This window comes from Amaranthus tricolor, chromosome 14 (genome assembly GCF_026212465.1).
Source record: "Amaranthus tricolor cultivar Red isolate AtriRed21 chromosome 14, ASM2621246v1, whole genome shotgun sequence".
NCBI lineage: Eukaryota > Viridiplantae > Streptophyta > Magnoliopsida > Caryophyllales > Amaranthaceae > Amaranthus > Amaranthus tricolor.
This window is the reverse complement of record NC_080060.1, coordinates 16,083,377-16,104,517: the sequence shown is the minus strand read 5'-3', so window position 1 is coordinate 16,104,517 and position 21,141 is coordinate 16,083,377. Positions and strand designations below refer to the sequence as shown.

The 21,141-nt window shown below is 33.8% G+C and overlaps 1 protein-coding gene across 1 annotated transcript; it reads right to left on the bottom strand.

Moving 5' to 3' along the window:
- Positions 1-16,017: 16,017 nt before the first annotated feature.
- On the bottom strand, positions 16,018-19,185 carry LOC130799355 (uncharacterized). The gene is made up of 7 exons (XM_057662456.1): positions 18,994-19,185; positions 18,781-18,894; positions 18,576-18,723; positions 18,343-18,464; positions 17,139-17,776; positions 16,931-17,034; positions 16,018-16,835 (listed from the first exon to the last, which is right to left on the bottom strand). The coding sequence occupies exons 1-7, from the start codon at positions 19,183-19,185 to the stop codon at positions 16,018-16,020; spliced, it is 2,136 nt and encodes a 711-aa protein (XP_057518439.1).
- Positions 19,186-21,141: the final 1,956 nt, after the last annotated feature.

Below are 21,141 nucleotides of genomic sequence, written 5' to 3'. Positions count from 1 at the left end.
TATTGATTTTATTTTTAGAGAATTTTTATCCTTTGGTAAGGGATTTTGAGTGATATTTGTAATTAGACTTGGGTGAGTCTAAGGGGGAAATAGATAGCTTTGAGTGAAGCTAGTGAGGAGTTTAGCTTTTAGTGAAGCTAAGTTTATTGCTTTGAGTGAAGCAATTTGAGAGAGAAGTTGGCCTAGTTGATGCACTTCGAGTGAAGCAAGGTGTTTAATGTAATTGTAACGAGTTGCCTTAAACATAGTGGAGAATTTAGAAATCCCATGTGGTCGTGGTTTTTCCTTGTAATTAGGACTAGAAGGTTTCCACGTAAAAATAGTGTTGCCTCTTTCATAATTTCGCTCTAAGTTTAAGCTTTATTTATTTTAATTAATTCCGCAAAAACAGGGCACAAACGCTCAAACTCGTAACAACAACAATTCACCCCCCCCCTTTTGTTGCTGTTCCTGTTTCTAAGTCTACAATTGGTATTAGAGCCCTGTTCCCATTTGATCAGGAAGCCCTGAGGGCAGAATCCTGGTGTTGCCAAAATGTCAATTATGAACGAGCGAATGGAAGAAGGGTACTCCACTCAAAGACCACCCATGTTTGTTGGAAAATTCTACACATATTGGAAGAATAGGATGAAGATCTTTATCAAAGCGGAAAATTATCAAGTTTGGAGAGTCATCGAAATTGGAGACTTTGAGGTAACCACTACTAACTCCAATAATGAAATTGTTCCCAAACCCATAACCGAATTTGAAAAGGAAGATTTTCTTAAGATGGAAATTAATGCTCTTGCCATAAAACTGCTTCACTGTGGTCTTGGACCAAATGAACACAATCAAATAATGGGGTGCAAATCTGCCCTGCTGGCTGTTACCCATGAAAGAACAAGTGAAGTTAAACGTTCCAAGATTGATTTTCTGATGTCTAAATATGAAAGATTTGTAATGGAACCAAGAGAAAGCATCCAAGAGATGTTCACAAGGTTCACCAACATTACAAACGAACTTGTCTCTCTTGGAAGAATAATTCCCACCGATGAACAAGTAAGGAAGATCCTAAGGAGCCTTTCTCAAGATGAGCGCTGGAGGGCCAAGGTTACAGCCATACAAGAGTCCAAAGATGTTACAAAGTTTAATCTAGAGGAGCTGGCTGGTTCCCTAATGACGCATGAATTACACTTGGAAACAGCAGACAGTTCTAGGAACAAGGGACTGGCCCTGGCAGCAGCGGAACAGGACGAATCAGAATGTGATGAGGAAGAAGCTGCCTTACAGGTACGAAAATTCAAGAAATTTTTTAGGAACAGTAGGTATTCAAATCAAAAAAACAACAAGGAAAGATGAACAAAATCCAATCTTGAATGCCACAAATATGGAAGTACCGAGCACTTCATCAAGGATTGCCCAATGTGGAAAAATGAAAAGGGTAAGGGAAAGGCTAGAGATTCAAGAAGACCGTTAAACAAAGAAAACTTTAACAAGACCGACTTTCGCAAGGCCATGATAGCTGCATGGGGAGAAACTGAAAGTGATGATGAAACTGTAGTTCCCGAAGAAAAAGAGACAGCAAACCTATGTCTTATGGCCACGCATGAAAGCAAGGAGGAGAAATCCAAAGGAAAGCAGGTAAATACTTCCTACACATATTCTGACCATCCATCCAAAATAAGTAAAAATAAATTAATAGAGTTACTAAAGGAGACTCAAATTAAACTTGAAAATTGTAAGGATAAGTGTCTCCAATTGGAAAAGGAGCTCAAAGTAAGTAAAGACCATGTCTCCTGTATAAACACCTTTAGATCCGATGTCCAAAACAAATTTTTCAGTTTGTTGAACCAAAATATAACTCTAAAGGAAAATATGCAGAGAATTAAAAAAGAAAATGTTATTCTTAATATTGAGTTATCGCAATACAAATTACTAGGCTTGAATAAAGAATTGAATGATGCATCTACTAAAGATTTGTGCAATGATTTTCAAATTTTAAAATTGAATCTAGAATCCAACCGTATCAACAATGATATGCTTGAATTAAATTCAAGAGAAAAAGGAAAAATCAAAATTACTCCCAAATGGATTCAAGATGCCAAAAGTAAAAATTCAAAAGGCCTAAATTACTTTAAGAATAACAAAAAGAAGAAGACTTACGTTGATCTCCCTAGTGACAGAATCTGTTCCTTCTGTGGAAGAACTGGCCATCTGAAGGACCAGTGCACCAAAAGGGAATAGTACACTGTCTCCAACAGAAAATATGTCGATAAAATATGGATTAATAAAATTCATTCATGCTAAATCGACAAGGAACCCAAGAAAGTCTGGGTTCCTATTACTAACAATTAATTCTTTTTCAGGTCCAAGTAAGAGGGAACATCTCATGGTATCTCGATAGTGGGTGTTCCAAGCACATGACGGGTGACAAATCTAAATTTCTCTCACTTGAAGCCTATGGTGGGGGAACAGTAACCTTCAGTGACAATATGAAGGGTGAGATAATCGCCAAAGGAAAAATTGGAAGGTCAAGTTCCCATGCTATCAATAATGTAATTTTAGTGGAGAATTTGAAACATAACTTACTTAGCATTTCTCAATTTTGCGATAAAGGTAACTCTGTAAACTTTAATTCTGAAAAATGCATTATTTCTAAGAATGACACAGGAGATATTGTTTTAGAAGGAACCAGAAAAGAGAACACTTATGTTGTGGACCTGGACACTATTCTCAAAACCAATCTAACGTGTCTAAGTGTTATAGAAGACGACCCACTTCTTTGGCATAAGCGACTAGGTCATGCTAGCTATACATTGATTAATACATTAAGATCAAAAGACCTAGTTAGACGACTACCAACTATAAAATTCCTTAAGGATGAAATTTGTGATCCTTGTGCCAAAGGAAAACAAGTAAGGTCATCTTTTAAATCAAAGAATGTTGTGAGTTTGTTTCTTTCGCAAATAAAATACAAAAATCTACCAATAATTAAATTATTCACTTAAGGTCAGATCATAGTAAAGAATTCGAAAATTCAAGCTTTATGAGTTACTGCAATGAACATGCAATAAGTCATAATTTTTCCACACCAAGAACACCACAACAAAATGGTGTAGTTGAAAGAAAAAATAGAACCTTAGAGGAAATGGCTAGAACCATGTTAATTGCTAGTGGTCTACCTAAAAATTTTTGGGCCGAGGCTGTCAATACTGCATGTTATATTTTGAATCGTGTACTGATTAGACCCATCACCTCAAAGACACCCTATGAATTGCTTAAAGGTGTTAAACCAAATATTTCCTATTTTCGTGTGTTTGGTTGCAAATGTTTTGTTCATGTAAATGGAATATGAAATGTAGGAAAGTTTGATGAAAGAAGTGATGAAGCAGTATTTCTTGGCTATTCATCGAATAGTAAAGCCTACAGAGTTTACAATAAAAGGACAATGAGCGTGGAAAAGTCCGTTCACATAATTTTTGATGAAACTAACTTTTTGACAAGTGAACAGGATATAAATAATTTTAAAATAGATCTTGCAAATCTAGAGAACGATGATGAAGAAATGAAAGTGCAAGATCAAGGAACAGCAGGTGAACAGCCGTTTCCAGAAGACGCAGAAAGATCTGATCATGATCAGGAACTGCCAGTACATTAGGACCAGCAGACTGTTCCCAATCCAGCTGTTCCCACAGATGAGCAAGTTGATCCAGCAGCTGAACAGAATGTCAATCAAGCTGATGATTTAGAGCTTACTATTGTTCCCACAAGAGAATTTGTGTCCAAACCTTGGAAATATCAAAGTTATCATCCTCTTGATTTGATTATAAATGATTTAAATAAGGGAACACAAACCAAATCCCAAATGAGAAACTTTTGTGCACATTTTGCGTTCCTATCATCACTTGAACCCAAAAATCACGAAGAAGCTCTGAAGGATTCCGAATGGATCGTAGCCATGCAAGATGAATTGAATGAATTTGAAAGAAACAAAGTATGGCATTTAGAACCCAAACCAAAACACAAAAAGGTAATTGGTTTAAAATGGGTATTTTGGAACAAATTAGATGAGCATGGAATAATTATAAGAAACAGAGCAAGGCTCGTGGTCAAAGGGTACAATCAACAAGAAGGTATTGATTATACCGAGACATTTGCTCCGGTAGCAAGGTTAGAGGCTATTAGAATTTTAATTTCTTTTGCTGCGTTCATGAACTTTAAATTATATCAAATGGATGTGAAATGTGCATTCTTAAATGGTTTTCTTGATGAAGAAGTTTTTGTTGAACAACCCCCAGGCTTTGAAAACACCTCTTGTATTGATCATGTCTACAAGCTTGATAAAGCTCTTTATGGCCTGAAACAAGCTCCTAGGCAATGGTATGAAAGACTATCAAAGTTCTTAATCCAAAATGACTTTGTTAGAGGTAAAATTGACAAAACCTTATTCTTTAAGAATAAAGGTTCCAATATTTTAGTTGTTCAAATATATGTTGATGATATTATTTTTGGAGCCACCAATGAATTGCTGTGTAAAGAATTTGCTAACCTAATGAGTAATGAATTTGAAATGAGTATGATGGGAGAACTAAACTTCTTCCTTGGTTTACAAATTAAACAAACAGCTAATGGTATCTTTATTCACCAACAAAAATATATAAAAGAACTTCTCAAGAAATATGGCTTGAATAATGCTAAAACCAACAATACACCTATGGCTACAAATGTTAGATTAGATGAAGACCCAAATGGAACAAATATTAATCAAACTATGTATAGAGGCATGATTGGCTCTTTATTATATCTGACTGATAGTAGACCCGATATTGCTTTCAGTGTTGGCTTATGTGCCAGATTTCAATCCAATCCTAAAGAATCACATCTCACTGCAGTAAAACGAATTTTAATATATTTGAAGGGAATAGATGACTTGTCCCTATTTTACCCTAAAAGTGATGTCTATGATTTGAAAGGTTTTAGTGATGCAGATTATGCAGGAGATCTTGTGAATAGAAAAAGTACATCAGGTATGGTACAATTTCTTGGCTCATTTTTAGTGTCATGGTGTTCCAAGAAACAAAACACTGTTGCATTATCCACTACCATAGCTGAAAACGTAGAAGCAGCAGCTTGCTGTTCCCAAATGCTTTGGATAAAACAGCAGCTAAGAGATTTTGGTATTAAGTTTGAATGTGTTCCTATTTATTGTGATAATACCAGTGCCATCTTCATATCCAAAGATCCAGTGCATCATTCTAGGGTTAAACACATACATATAAGACATCATTTTCTTAAGGACAACATTGAAAATAAAAATATAATAGTCAAGCATGTTAACACAAATGAGCAAGTTACAGATATCATGACTAAACCACTTCCAAGGGAACAATATGAAAAGATGAGATTGGAACTTGGCATGATTAAGCTACATTGAAGTAAGTGACAAGCATGATCCGTGAAGGCAAAATGAAGATTGAAAAGGTCAATCAACCACAAAAATCTTGATTGAAAAATCAATTATAGAAAGGATCAGGTACGCACTATTTAAAGTATATACTGTGAATGCTCTCATGTTTGCATGATTAATTTGATCAGACAATAGTAGCATAAAATTTCTATTTATTTCATTCTCATAAAATTATTTCATATTCTTTAATTTATATTTTTTCCAGCATTCTTTTTTTCTTAATGCAATTTAATTAAAAAGTGGGAGTCGGATCATCGTAATTCTTCACTAAATCCGTCAATTTCCTTTTCATACATTGTGTCCACATGTATAAAATAAATGAAGCATAATGAAACACCTAATTACACGTCCCCTCACATTCAATATAAACACCCTCTCACGTCAAACCCTAAATTACAAAATCAGAAGACCCAAATTGCAGTAACCAGAAAATCCTCTCATTTGCTACTGATTCTTCTTCATCAACTCACAAAATCACAATGACAACCACAAAATCATCATCTGGTAAAAGATCCAACCGCACACCCAAAATGAAACAGCCTAAACAACTAAAAATAGTTCATCCCTCACCTCAAATTACTGCACCAGAGTCATCTTCAAGAGAACAGCAGGGCACCCCTGTTGCCTCTGGAATGCATGCAAGCAAAAAGAGACAGAGAGACTCTACTTTGAACAAATTGTCTTCAACTTCCACCAAAAAGGCAAAAATTGTTGTTCCCATCAACGCTGAAGAATTATCCAAAGAAATGATAGTTGGATTTGGTCTTGACAAGCAATGGTATGAATCCACCTTTTTTCCTTAATTACACGCAATCTTAAAAAATCAATTCTGGGAATCTTTGATGGCAGAACACTGTTGCAATCCAATGTACCCAAAATTGATGCGTGAGTTCGTTTCAAACTTTTCTCAATTACAATGGTGTCTGTACGAGTATTGTTAAGGAGGTCAAAATTGAATTTAATAGTCTGATGTTGGGAGAATGGCTAGGAGTGCCTGCCATTGGATTTGATGTATATTATGTTGGGTCAAAAATAGTTTTTTCTGGGATTGATGAGAAGGACGTTTGGAAATTTTTGGGCATAAATGAAAAAAGAGGAAAGGTTAGCCACAATGTACTGTCTCTTATGCACAAACTGTTATATAACATAGCACGTAGATTCATTTTGCCGCGCACTTCCAAACGCAGTGAAGTTAATCTGCGAGATGCAACACTAATTTACAGTATGGCTAAAAACATCAAAATTAGCTTTCCTTCATTAATGATTTCTCACTTGAGTAACTGTATTTCAAAAGGATATGTGATAGGATATGGTGGTTTGTTGACTTGGGTCTTTAGGAAGCTAGGTGTTCCTCTTGAAGGTCAAAACTTTCCCATGGGTCCAAATAACAAAATAGGTGCTAAAAGTCTGAGTAACTTGCATCTTAAATTGAATGAAAATGGGACTTTTGAAAATGTTTGTGAACAATCTGATGAGATTTCTAACTACAAGGAGGGCATCAATGAAGTAGAAAAAGAAAAAAAAAGTTGAGGAGGAGGAATTAAATAATAAGGAGGAACAAGAGCCTGTTCCCTCTGCCAATGAGAAGGCAAAAGGGCATTCTGACAGGGAACAGGAGGAAATTTCATGTAAGGGGGAAGCTGAGAAGGAAACTGTGAAGGAAGCTGTGGAGGAAGAAAAAGAGGAAAATGAGGAGGTTTCTGTGCTTACCAAGCAACAATCTGGCTCAACCCCTAGGAAGAGTCGCAGGTTAGCTTCCAAAGGCAAAAGGCCTGTTGTTATTCTTGACGATGACTCAACCTCATACACAACAGCTGAACCGAGCCATCCTTCCTCACCTAAGCTAACCACACCTTCATCCCATCACTTTCCTTCACCACCACAGTCACCTACACCATCTTCACTACCACCAGTACACACCTCACCAAACTAAGGCTTAGGTGACACTACAGTTCCTACAGCCCCTCTATTCTCCATTCTCCTGAAACTTAACGAATTGCAGTCCAACTTTCTTGTTTTTAAAGATGAAATTCGTGTCTCTCTAGCCTCGCTGTCTGCGCAAATGGACCAGATGGAAGCACGTCTTGGGGCCAAACTCGACACAGTAGAGGTTGAGACAAAATATGTGGATGATGAAGCTCCTGTATCTTAATTCCTCCTGATACTTTTTAATATCTTTTCATTTGTTGCAATCATCTCTTTTATCAAACAATCTTTTTGTGTTTTTCATTGTACCAGCTAGGGTACAGTTCCTGTAATTCATACTTTGTTGAACTACATTTCCTTTTATGCTACTAACTGTTTGTGAAGTTTAATCCCTGCTCATCATGCTTGCATTTATTGGTACTTGCTTTTGATCATTGCATCTTGATCCAATCTTTGGCTATATGTTTATTGTTGTGGCTTGAATATCCTACTTTTTTTTGAATGATGTCAAAAGGGGGAATATTTGGCACAAACTTAAATATGATTGAGTATGCTTAGTTTATATCTGGTCTATTCTGTTGTGCATTCTGATTGAGGTTATGATCTGAGGATCTGAGGCTAAGTACTTTGCTCTATCTGTGCTATACTCTATCAGTATTAATTTTATAAATTTTACATACTCTAATGCTTGCTCTGATATAAAATAATTGAGTTGAATTGCTTTACACTCTTATCCATATGTTCTGATAAAATTGAGAAAAGTTCAGCTTTGATTAATTATAATCAAACTGATTTTTAACTGATTGTTTTTAAGCTCTGATCATCAAGACAGCAAATTAGTTGACTAAATTATTTGTTATTTGCTCTGATATTACTGTGATTACTTGTGCTCTATGCTCTAAATTGTTATATGAATGTTGTGATAAAAATGCTGATATTGTTCAGAATTTTGGTAAGTTTTGTTATGTTTATTTTAATAATTCGTATTATTAGAATAACTTGTTTTTAAGATAGGCTTGGTAAATTATATTGTAATGAATTGATTTACTAAGTTATGTTGAGTTGTTTTAATCTCTAGCATGCTCTACAATATTGATTTTACTCTATTTTATTTAAGTTTGTTTAAAAAGTTTGTCATCATCAAAAAGGGGGAATTTGTTGGACCTCTTGAGTTTTGATGATGACTACACTTTATTTAAACGAATATGTTTTTAGAGATTATGTGTAGGTTGATATCCGGTCGTGATTATGATCGTTGATAGTACCTATGACTTGGTTCATGGAAATGTACGTGTCAAAAGGATCCAAAAGATGTTAGAAGAAGTATATCGCTTAGGATGTAAAATGGAGACAGAAGGTCTACTGTTCCCAGGTTGGATGTTCTAACAAAACTGGAAATTGAAGACAGCGCACTGTTCCTGAACTAGAGTCAGCTTACGTCCACTGAAAATTTTGATTATTATTTTTTAATTACGATTTTTAGTGGATGTATTAATTAAAGTTAATTTGTTGCATTAATAAATTATTAAAGTTAATTGGCAAAATATTTACTAAAATATCTAACGTGTGATTTTCTAAATATATGTCTTTATTTTGGGATCTATGTTTAGTAAATGACTAAATTTAGCTAAGAAGGAGCAACAACTGATTTTAAGGGATCCTTAGCTATTATTAGCTAAAGGTAACCGTCCCTAATATTAGTTATAGGTAACCATCCCAATTATTAGCTAAAGGTAACCATATCTAAATTTAGCTAAAGTAAACCGTGGTTATTATTGGAAAAGGGAACTGCAACTAATTTTAGTATATTGGAACTGCTGCTAAAGGGAACAGTATCTATTATTAGTATCCGGGAACAACGGTTATTATTAGATAACCGTGGGCTTGATTTTGTCAAGATTAATACCTAGTTTTTAGAGACTAACCGTGGGATGACTTGGATTTTAAGATTCAAATTACTCTCCTTATTATTTGGGATAAGAGAGTAGTGGTTGGTTTATTCCATTTTATTAGGGAATTTAATTTTATAAATGGCAAGTTATTTCGGTTGTTCCTAAGTATTCAACGTATGAGCTTTCATCTATTCATGCAATATTTTTGGAATTCTTACAAGAAATATTTTGTTTTAAAAATTACCAATCAACTTATAATATTTTCTTATGCAACTTATTGATTTTATTTTTAAAGAATTTTTATCCTTTTGTAAGGGATTTTGAATGATATTTGTAATTAGACTTGGGTGAGTCTAAGGGGGAAATAGATAGCTTTGAGTGAAGCTAGTGAGAAGTTTAGCTTTTAGTGAAGCTAAGTTTGTTGCTTTGAGTGAAGCAATTTGAGAGAGAAGTTAGCCGAGTTGATGCGCTTCGAGTGAAGCAAGGTGTTTAATGTAATTGTAACGAGTTGCCTTAAACATAGTGGAGAATTTAGAAATCCCGTGGGGTCGTGGTTTTTCCTTCTAATTAGGCCTAGAAGGTTTCTACGTAAAAATCGTGTTGTCTCTTTCATTATTTCACTCTAAGTTTAAGCTTTATTTATTTTAATTAATTCCACAAAAACAGGGCAAAAACGCTCAAACTCGTAACAACAACAATTCACACCCCCCCCCCCCCCCCCCTCTTGTTGATGTTCCCGTTTCTGTCTAAGTCTACAGGAATGTTTATGAGCGTCTCGAGTATGGCATCGCATACATTTTTCTCTATATTCATAACGTCAAGACAATGCCTAACTTGTAGATCTCTCCAATATGGAAGCTTTCAAAAGATTGATTCTTTTTTCCATAGTCGGTCCTCACCCCCTTGCACTTGCCCTGTTTTACCAAATACAGTTTCAACTCCCTTAATCTGTTCGTAAACCTCATAACCGGTCAACAATCGACGAGCTACACGGTCCTCAACCTCCCCGTTGAACATCTTTTTCTTCTTACGATATTGGTGATCTTGTGGGAGGAACTTTCGGTGGTGCATGAATACATGCTTGCACTTAGGAATCCACGTGGATTCCATGTCATCGATACATATTGGGCATGCTTTCTTCCCTTTGTTCTTATACCCTGATAAGTTATCATATGCCTAAAGATCATTAACGGTGCATAAGAGCATTGCACGCAAGGTGATCTCCTCATTAGCATGTGCATCAAACACGGAAACACCTTCATCCTACATCTTTCTCAAATCTTCAACGAGAGGTGCAAGATATACATCTATGTCATTTCCAAGTTGTTTAGGACCTGAGATAAGAAAACAAGCGCTTGAATCTAGGTATTATTCGAAGATATCATAATTCCTTAGCCAGCAGCCCTTTAGCATCCCCAGCCCCTTTACGCTTGTAACGTGATAACCCAGACCTAGGATACTCTTCTAAGTTCTCATTTTCATTTTGATACAATACACAATCATTCGGACACACATGAATCTTCTGGTTCTCTAAGCCGAAAGGACACATGAGCTTTTTAGCATAATATGTCGACTTTTGAAGTTCTTTTCCCTCAGGAAGGATCTCACCTAACGCTTCAAATAACATTGTGAAACTAGTGTCACTCCAATTTAACTTTGACTTAATGTTGAAAATTGTCAACACGGCTATTAGTTTGGTGAACTTTGTACATCCAGGGTACAAAGGCTTTTGAGAAGCCTCTATCAACAAGTCAAAAACACGACGATATTTTCCTAACTCATCCTCAACTCCCTCCATCATCTCATCAACACGATCTACATCCTCATCGACATTCTCTTCATCTGTGTCATACCCATCAACACGATCTACTACATCCTCATTGACATCCACATTATTAACATCCTCAACAACACCTTTTTCTTTGTAAACTCCCTCCTCATCATGCCAAACCCAAACATGATATTGAGGCCTAAACCCACGTCGAAGTATGTGCTCCCTAAGGATATCAACACTATCTACCTTTGATACATTGCCTCACTTGATACATGGGCAATAAAAACCAACTCCCCCCCATCCTAACTTGATGTTCAATGGCAATACTACAAAATTCTATTACGCCGTCAATAAATTCTGACGATTTAATGCTTCCGTACATCCAAGAACGATCTTTTGTCATCCTAAGTGTGATTATTAATTCAAAACAAAATTAATACACATATATACTTATTTATACCAAACATATTTAATATATACTTGTTTATACCAAATATATTAACCCTAAATATATATACTAATTCTTTATAAGTACTACATTTTGTTCTAAAATAAAATCACTTAGAATAATTAACATTGTATACTTTATACTTCATATTTCATATTCTAATTCTATATAACCAAACATATATTCCATACTTTATAATTCAATATAAGCACTACATTGTAAATAAAATCATATTCAAAATATAAATAATAAAATAAAATCATTTAACCCTAAAAATATACATATTCTAATTCTAATAATTAAAAACATTTGTACAACAACAAACCACATTTTTAACAAAATACACATAAATGAAAATAACTAACAAATTAATAACATAACTTTGAAAAATATCAAACTCATATACAAAATATAAATAACAATGTAAAACTCTCTAAACCCTTAAAATATGAAAAAACAATAAAAATCGTTATCAATAGAAATTACCTTGTATATCTAGATGAAAAACAATTACAATGTGACCTACAATGAAATAAGAAAACCAAAATTACTACACATAACCATTTTTTCCAAACAAAAGTAAAAATAAACTTAAAAAAACACCATTAATCGAAAAATGTACCTTTGAAGAGAGAGCAGATTCGTGGGTTTATGAAGGAAATTCGTGGGTTTCAAAGTTTAATGAAGAAAATTCGTGGGTTTATGAAGAACAGAGTATGGAAGCAAATTTGTGGCCTTGAAGAGAGAGCGAGAATAAAAGAGCAATGAAGAAGAATAATTACGTGGGTTATGAAGTTTTGAAGAAGAAGAGCAAGTTTTGAAGAAGAAGTTCATGAATGAATAAAGCAGCAATGGGGTGAGAAAATATCGTGGCTGGTTATGAGGAAAAATGAAGAAGAAAGACTTAGCTTGTACAATAAGAACAAATAAAACAGTAGGGCGCGTTTTTTAAAAAAAGAATAAAAATGTTTACGTGCTGCGGTGCCCAAAAATCTGCAACATATGTTAACTTAAATGCTGCGGTTTTTTGAGAACCGTAGCACATACCCATTTTTATTTTTTTAAAAAAATTCAAGTTAGACTATTTGCTGCGGTTTTGAGGTGAACCGCAGCACATTCTCTATCTTTTTAAACTCGTTTTTTCTTTCCATTTTATGCTGCTTCTTTGATGAACCGCAACATTTTTTCCGCAGCATATGAACTTTTTTCCACTAGTGTTTAAACACATCTATTTTTACCTTATGTATATCAATTTCAATCGACAACATCATAACAACATCAATCTGTTATCATTTAAACACATTAGTTTTTACCTAAGGTATGTCAATTTCAAATCAACAACATCATAACAACATCAATCAGTTTACAATTTAAACACATCAATTTTTACCTAAGGTATGTCAATCTCAAATCAACAACATAATAAACCACATCAACTTAGATATTAAATGTCACAGTTTATAGGTTATATATATCAGTTGAAATACCTGTTATATACAATATCACATCCCTCATAATGTGATCTTGTTCTTGTTCAAAATAACTCATACATATAGAATGATGCTAAAACATATATAAACCCAAAACTACATCAAACCAGCTAAAAAGCCAATAATTGTTTGTAGATACAAACACTAGAGCAAGTTAAACCAAACATTAACAAATATCATTCATTGTTTCTTTTTTGTTATCTTCTTCACATGAACCAATTTGTTCCTACTCGTCTTCTATGTTTTATCTTTTTCATCTAACTTCTTCAACTATGTTAAGCGCTTGATATTTTCTTCTTCTTTCTGTTGTTTCTCAGTTGCTTTCAACTCCCTTTCATCTATGATCAGTGGGAAATTAGATTCTTTCTCTTTGTTAAAAGCATCAAGTTTCTTCAAAACCTCTTCCCTGTTCTTGTTAACATCGGATAATACCAACTTGCTGCAAATCAACCCCCTGTACTTTAATATATCCTCAGAAGCATGAAGAGGGTCAAAGTTATTATCACCAATAAATTGCTCCATAATATAAGCAAAATAAACACCACAGTCATAAGAATCATTTACAGCCCAAGACAGTTTAATAATGTTATTATTGTAGTTCAGTAATTCTTCAACGCATGGATGCTCAAAGGCATCAAGAAAATCAGAAAAACATCCCACAAAAAACTTATGCAGCAATGCAGCCTCTATGTTGTAATCTTTCCTCCTCTTTCTTGCACATTAGGGTAATCATTTGAGCAATTGAGGATTACCCAAACCTCTGCGCAAGTTCCTCTTAACGAAACCTAATTTTTTTTCCTTGATAGAGCAATAGTAATTTTCCTTTTCCAACCCTTAAATCCCACTCCTAAGAATATTGTGTTTACAATCTTTAACCCCATATCAATAGTGTGTAGACATCATGGGCCGGAGGGGTTCATTATTAGATCAAAACTTTGCTATTTATCTGATTTATTGACCATGATACACATGTTAGAAGAATGAAAGATGGGTTTGAAATGGTGGGCAACAAGAAATCAGACTAATTCTTTAATGGGGCAAAAAGGTTAGAACAAATATTGCTCTGATACCATGTTAGAATGGGTGCAAAAGAACAGAAGAAAGATGTGATTTATTCATCTTGAATCTTGATTACAAATGGGCATACAAGCTCTAATTTATATAGAAACTAAGAGCAATAAAAACAGACTTATAACAAACATCAAAGCTAGTTATAACTAACTTTGATATTGGAAGGTTAGACACCCTTGATATAGGAAGGCTAAACACCCTTAATATTATTAAAGCATGGAACGACTTCAGAATGCTGACAAAGCCTTAAAAAGAAGTACTTTAAGAATGTTGTTGTGATGCTCTCTTATTGATGCTATTGTGCCACATTTGTGTTGAAGATGCTAGCCTGCTGATGATTCTGAGATATAGAGTAACCAACTATTTTAATAGTTGGTAACCCCAATTGATTATAATATTATAATATTATTATTAAATACAGCTTAACCTTTTTACTAATTCAAAAAAAGTACATCAAATCAATAAGGGATGTCTTCTAATAAATACTAAATGTACTTTTAGAAGTTTTATAGAACTTTCATTGAAATGATTTATGTTTTATATATTCATGAAAGTAATTTGCTTGGTTTACTGTAATGGGTTTAAGATTTGAAATAAATTCTTTTAATCTGATTTTACCTGAACATTGAAGAAATATGGTGGATAGTAAGAATGGAATAGAAAGAAATATGGAGAGGATCACGTGAAAACCTCTAAATTTTGTGAAAATGAAAACCAAAACATGTGGACCATTTGATTTGTTTAAATGAAATTCAATGGATAAAATTTATTTTAATTAGATGGGTAAAGAGATAATATTGTTTATTTTTATACTTTTTCTTTTTTATACATATATATTTTTAAATTATTTATCTTTATTTTTTATTTTTTATTTTTTGTTTTTTTATTACTATATTAGTTTTATTTTTTAAAATTATTAAATTTTTTTACTGTTTATAGTATTATTTTATATTACTTTTTTTATTCTTTATTTACTTTAATATTTGTAAAATTGTTTATTTTTTTATTTTTATTTTACATTTTGTATTATTTTGTTTTGGATAAAGAGAAATTTCCATTAATACAAACGAAGACAAATAATACAATCAGAGACAACTTACACACCTTTAGAAAATTGCAATAGTATGAAAGTAAAACCCACCTTTTAGGAAGGGTTGAACTACTTTACTCTTTGTATGCATAAAGGTGAGAAGAGACTCAAAAGAGCATCTATACAAAGCCTACTCAACAAAAAGCTTTATAAACCAGGTTTTACAACTTTCTATAGGAAAAAGACTAGAAAATCTAATCTTCACATCATAGATAAGCTGCTTCATAATATAATCAACTGTACTCATACTAAGACGCCAGATTGAATCATTTCTCGCCTTCCATATCAAATAAGCTAGGCTACAAATACATGTGATGATGAAGGCCTTCTTATACTTTGAGGTTCTCCAATTCTTGCGAGCAAGCTTATGAAAATCCATTGGAAGTTGTACTCCCAGCCACTTCTGCAAGCATTGAACACATTGTTGGCTATAAGGGCATTGAAAAAAGATATGTTCCACAAATTCATAGCATAAACTGCACATGGGGCAAGTAGCATCGGTAACTACCCTCTATACGGTGAAGCTTAATCACAGGTTTTAAACTTCCTATACATGATGAGCCATAAGATAAAACGTGCTCTGGAAATAGAGAGCCTATTCCAAACAAACTTGTCCTATTTCACTCTAGGGTTGGGCACAACATAAAGATGATAAATCTCATTAATCCTCAAGTAAGCTATTATCCTTAAAGCTATTATTAATATCTCCTTGCCATAAGTAAGCTCTACAAATAGTATTGATTTTCTTGATGATATCACGTGGAAGAATGAACAGCTGACACCAATAGGAAGTCCTCCCCATCAACTCTGAAAAGATGAATTATAATTTAGCAGCATAGGATAGATTCTTACAATACCAAAGCCTTAAACGAGCCGTCATTTAATCAATCAAAACATCACAATCAGCGGCAGAGATTTTTTTTGCTGTTAAAGGCACACCAAAGAATCTAAAAGGAAGCGTACCAAGTGGCAGATTCATCCGTGCAGCAAGCTGAACTTTCCCAGGAAGGGGAACACCAGCTAAATAGATAGCTGATTTAGGATGATTAGCATACAAACCAGAAAACACAGCAAATTTATCCAAACACTGATAAAGAAGTTTGATTGAAACTTCTTCTCCCTTGGAAAAAAGCAAAAGATCATCAGCAAAACACAAATAGTTCAGTTTCAACCGCTTACATCGAGGATGGAAATGGAAAGAATCAACTGAACTCACAACATTCAACATTCTTGATAAATGTTCCATCCCTATAACAAATAAGAGAGGAGACATAGGGTCCCCTTGTCGAAGGCCGCGTTTAGGGTGGAAAATCTCAAAAGGCTCACCATTCACCAATAAAGTATAACTTGTGGTGGAGATGCAGGTTATAGCCATTTTGATGAAATGATAGGGAAAGTTAAGACCCACAAGCATGTCATGTATAAAATTCCAATCAAGAGTGTTATAAGCTTTCCGAAGATCCACTTTTATAAGGCAACTAGGAGAACAACTCTTCCTAGTGTAGTGTTTAACCAAGTCCTGGTAAAGAAGAATATTATAAGCAATACTTCTCCCAGCTACAAAAGCCCCCTGTGATTGGCTAATGATCCCCCCAAGCACCTTCTTGAGGCGCATGCACACAAGCTTAGAAATACACTTATAAATCACATGGCAGCAAGAAATAGGTCTATAATCCCTTAGGCTAGAAGGACATGGAACTTTAGGAATCAGAGGGATAACAATAACACTGCAATTCTTTAGAAGTTGGCCATTACTAAAAAAAATAGTTGAATAGCCTCTACAATGTCCTTACCAATAATATGCCAAGAAGCTTTATAAAACTTACTATTATAATCATCAATACCAGGGGCTTTATTATCATCAATACTCCACATGGCATCTTTAATTTCCTCTGCACTAAAGGACAGATTCAAACAAGAGTGAATACTAGTTGACAGTAAGGACCAGTGTTTATGAAATTCATGTTAATCCTCTATCTATCTTTCATAGCATGACACAACAAATCAGAGTAAAATGACAGGAAAGGTTGTTTAATAGAAAGAGGATTACTTACAGTAATCCCATCAATCACAAGTGTGTTAATCTTGTTATGGGATGATCTATGTTTGATGCTATGAAAGAACGCAGTGTTATCATCTCTATACTTTAGCCAATACTCCTTAGCTCTTTGTTGCAACAGGGAAGCAAGTTCCGATTTAATTACTTTCAGTCTATGAGCACAATCAATCTCCCTATTAACCAGAGCAGCGTTACCAGGATCCCCATGAGTTTTCTCTTGAATATCAAAAAACTCTGCTTCAACCTGATGGAGAGTTTTCTGGAAGGGTGTGTGATGGAAATGTTTCCTCAGACTATGCTTCAAAACATTCAATTTTTGCTGAATTTGATAGCTCAAGTGGCCAGGGACATGTGTACGCCAAACATCCTTAACAACATCAGAGAAAGTTGGTTTCTCAGCCCAAAAATTGCAAAAGCAGAAAGGAAGTTTCCATTTGGAAGGAGCGAAGAACTGAAGAACAGGTGAATAATCGAAATCTCCCTTAGGTAGAAATGACACCTCAGCATGAGGATAAACATCCTCCCACAGGGTATTACACAAAGCTCTATCAATCTTACTAAACACCCATTTGGAGCCATCCTGTTTATTATTCCAAGTAAAGAAACGACCATTACTTTTCCGACCCGTTTGATTGATGGTAATGAAGTAATGGGAATGAAATGTTGTAATGGCAATAGTAATGAAGGAATGGATATGAGAATTGGTAATGAAGATTCTTTTGTTTGGTGTGCATGATTAAAGAATGGTAATGAAAGATAATATTCCATTGATTGCATTTGGTTGTTAGTAATAAAAAATAGTAATGACTCTTAGTTTCATTATTGTATATTAATATCTAAAAGCATTAATGTATCTAAATTATTCTATCTAATGATTCTTTTCTTAATAATATTATTTTGGATAATTACATACATTACCTTTTTTTTCTTCATTATTTTTTTCTTCAGCTCGAAACAACATTACCTTATTTTATTACCGTAGTAATACTTCATTACCATTACAGCCTAATACTAGGTTGTTTGATGGTAATAAAAATGGCCCTTTTTGGTAATTTCATTACCATCCATTACCATTAAAGGCATCCAAACAACCAAATTTTTTATTACTTAATTTTATTATCATTACCGCCTTCTAATACCATGTACCAAACGGGCCGTTCGTATCATGCAGACTACACAAAGACAAACAATGTCAAAGAGGTTGAATCTCATGTAACCGGACAGGTTGTCCAGTCTTTCATTGAGATTAGCTAAGCAGTTAAAATCCCCTAAAACAATCCAAGGACCAGCACACGATAAATCAGCCAACTATTGAAACATAGCTAATCTGCCATTTTTGTCATTAAAACCATAAACAAAGGAACAGAAGAACGAACTACCACGATCAAGAGTAGCAGCCAAATAGATGAGTTGACTACTACATAATAGAACATCAACCTTCAAATGAGCAGGGTTCCAACCCACAAGAATCCTACCATGTATATGATAAGAAAGATTATTGGTTAAACACCAAGAAGGACCCAGCTTCTAATAGAATTGACCAAGACCAAAGCGCTTGATCTTAGTCTCAATGACGCCACTAACATTATTGTCAGAGATAAACTTAATCACTGCCAACTGTTTCCTAGCGAGATTTAGCCTCTTTATATTCCAAGAAAGGATGTTATGCATTAGGAGGATGGGATATAGCTCCCAGCGCTATAAGATCATGGGACGTAGTAGTCACCGCCGTAGCAGCTACAGTGGATTCTGGTGGAACACTAGGAACAGACGTCTTTGTAGGAACAGTTTGGAAACCATCATCATCAACAATAGGAACTGAAGAAGAAGAGGTGCCACACGTTTAGGGACCCATTGCCTCACAATCCCCATACAACAAGCCTCCTTTGCATGCACCAGCTGATTACACTTGCAGCATAGTTGTGGTTTCCAATCATATTGAATAGACACAGTCACTAACTCATCATCCTCATTGGTAAAAGATAACATGTCATGAAAGCCCTCCTTAATGTTCAATTCCACCAAAACTCTAGCAAATTTCATCAACCACATCTTCATAAGAGATCTTGATAGGTGCATGGGGAGCAAGGGGAGTACCTGATTCCTGTTTATGTGGGAGAACAGTAGCACCGGGATTGTGTAAATGATTCTTGTTGATTGGATTAAGCATCGAACCAGAAACCCTAGAACCAGACACCTCCACAACATCTGGGCTTCGATTCACCGCAACAACGGGGTTTGGATTCATCATAGCATTGGGAGATCGATTCACCAACGCAGCAAGCTGTTGAGAACCCACCATTGAAGCATTCCTTGAAGCAGTCTCCAATGGAGCTGTAGAACTCTGAGGGACTGGAGCATTAGTAACCACCGCATCACCAGCTCCTGGACCAGAGGAGCTGCTAGATGAACCTCAATTCATCGCCGCAGCCCAGGTTGCATAGAGGTTATGCGATTGGAAATGCACCAAAGACGAACGGGGACTCAGCACCTCATTCTCCAAAATCGGGCTTGAAACCACCGTGGTTTGCTGAGTAGATGCAGAGGCTGAACTCGCCGACCCTTTAGAGGAAGAAGAGGAAGGACGACGCTTTTGAGCCACTTGTTTCCGGGGGCGTCCCCTCCCTCTCGCCATAGCTGGAGCAAACGCACCGAGAGAAAAAACGGCAGAGAGGCAAAGAAGGAGAAAGCGTTCAAACTTCAAAGACTATTTCTACTTTTTGTATTATTATTTTATATTAATGTTTTTTATTATTTGTCATTTTATTTATTTTATTTATTATTTTTAGATTTTTATTTATTTGTTTTATTTGTTTTATATTTTATATTTTTTAATTTATTTATATTTATTATTTTATTTTACTTTTTATATTACTCCCTCCGTTCTTTTAAGTTTGTCGAATTTAAGTTTTTCACACATATTAAGAAAAATAGAATCTTTTATTGTAGTATTATTTTAATTAGATAGTGGTGTAAAGTAATGATTGTATTGAAAGTATGAGAAAGAAAATTAAAATAAAACAAAATTTAAAGAACAAAAAAGGAGTGAGAGAGTTAGTATACTAGAGAAATAAGGGACTGAGAGAGAAAAATGAGGGTATATTAGGGAAAAAAGATTTTCAAAAATGTAAAGTATTCTAAAGTAGACAAACTTATAAAACTACTCGTTATAGTAAGATGGACAAAATTAAAAGAACAGAGGGAGTAATATTTTTTTACTTTCTTTATTTTAATTATTATTATTTTAATTTTAACTTTTTTTTTCATCTTATTTATTTGTTTTATTATTTTTTATTTCTTTTTTATTTAGCTATCATTTATTTTATTTTTTGTTTTTCATTATTTATTTATTTATTTATTATTTATTTATTTATTTATTTATTTATTTATTTATTGTTTTTAATTTTTTTTACTTTTCATTTGCAATTTTATTTTATTTATATTTATTGTTTTTTCTATTTATATTTTTTAATTACTTATTTATTTTTTAATTTATTTTATTTTTATATTTTTTTATTTTTTTTATTTTATTTATTTATTTATTTATTATATTTTTTTGAATTTTTTTATAATAATTTTTTAGTTTTTTGATTATTTTTAAGGAGTATATATATATATATATATATATATATATATATATATATATATATATATATATATATATATATATATATATATATATATATATATATATATATATATATATATTAACTAGTACATATTATTATTTTAGGGGTACATATATTTTTATATTTAGTACATATTTTTATTTTACTGGTACATATTGTAATTTTAAGCATACATATTTACGTACTAATTAAGAACAATTATGTACCATTTATAAACAATTATGTACTACATCTATTTGCATTTTAGGGGTACATATTATTATTTTAACATATATATCTTTATTATTTTAGAGGTACATATATTTTTATAATTAGA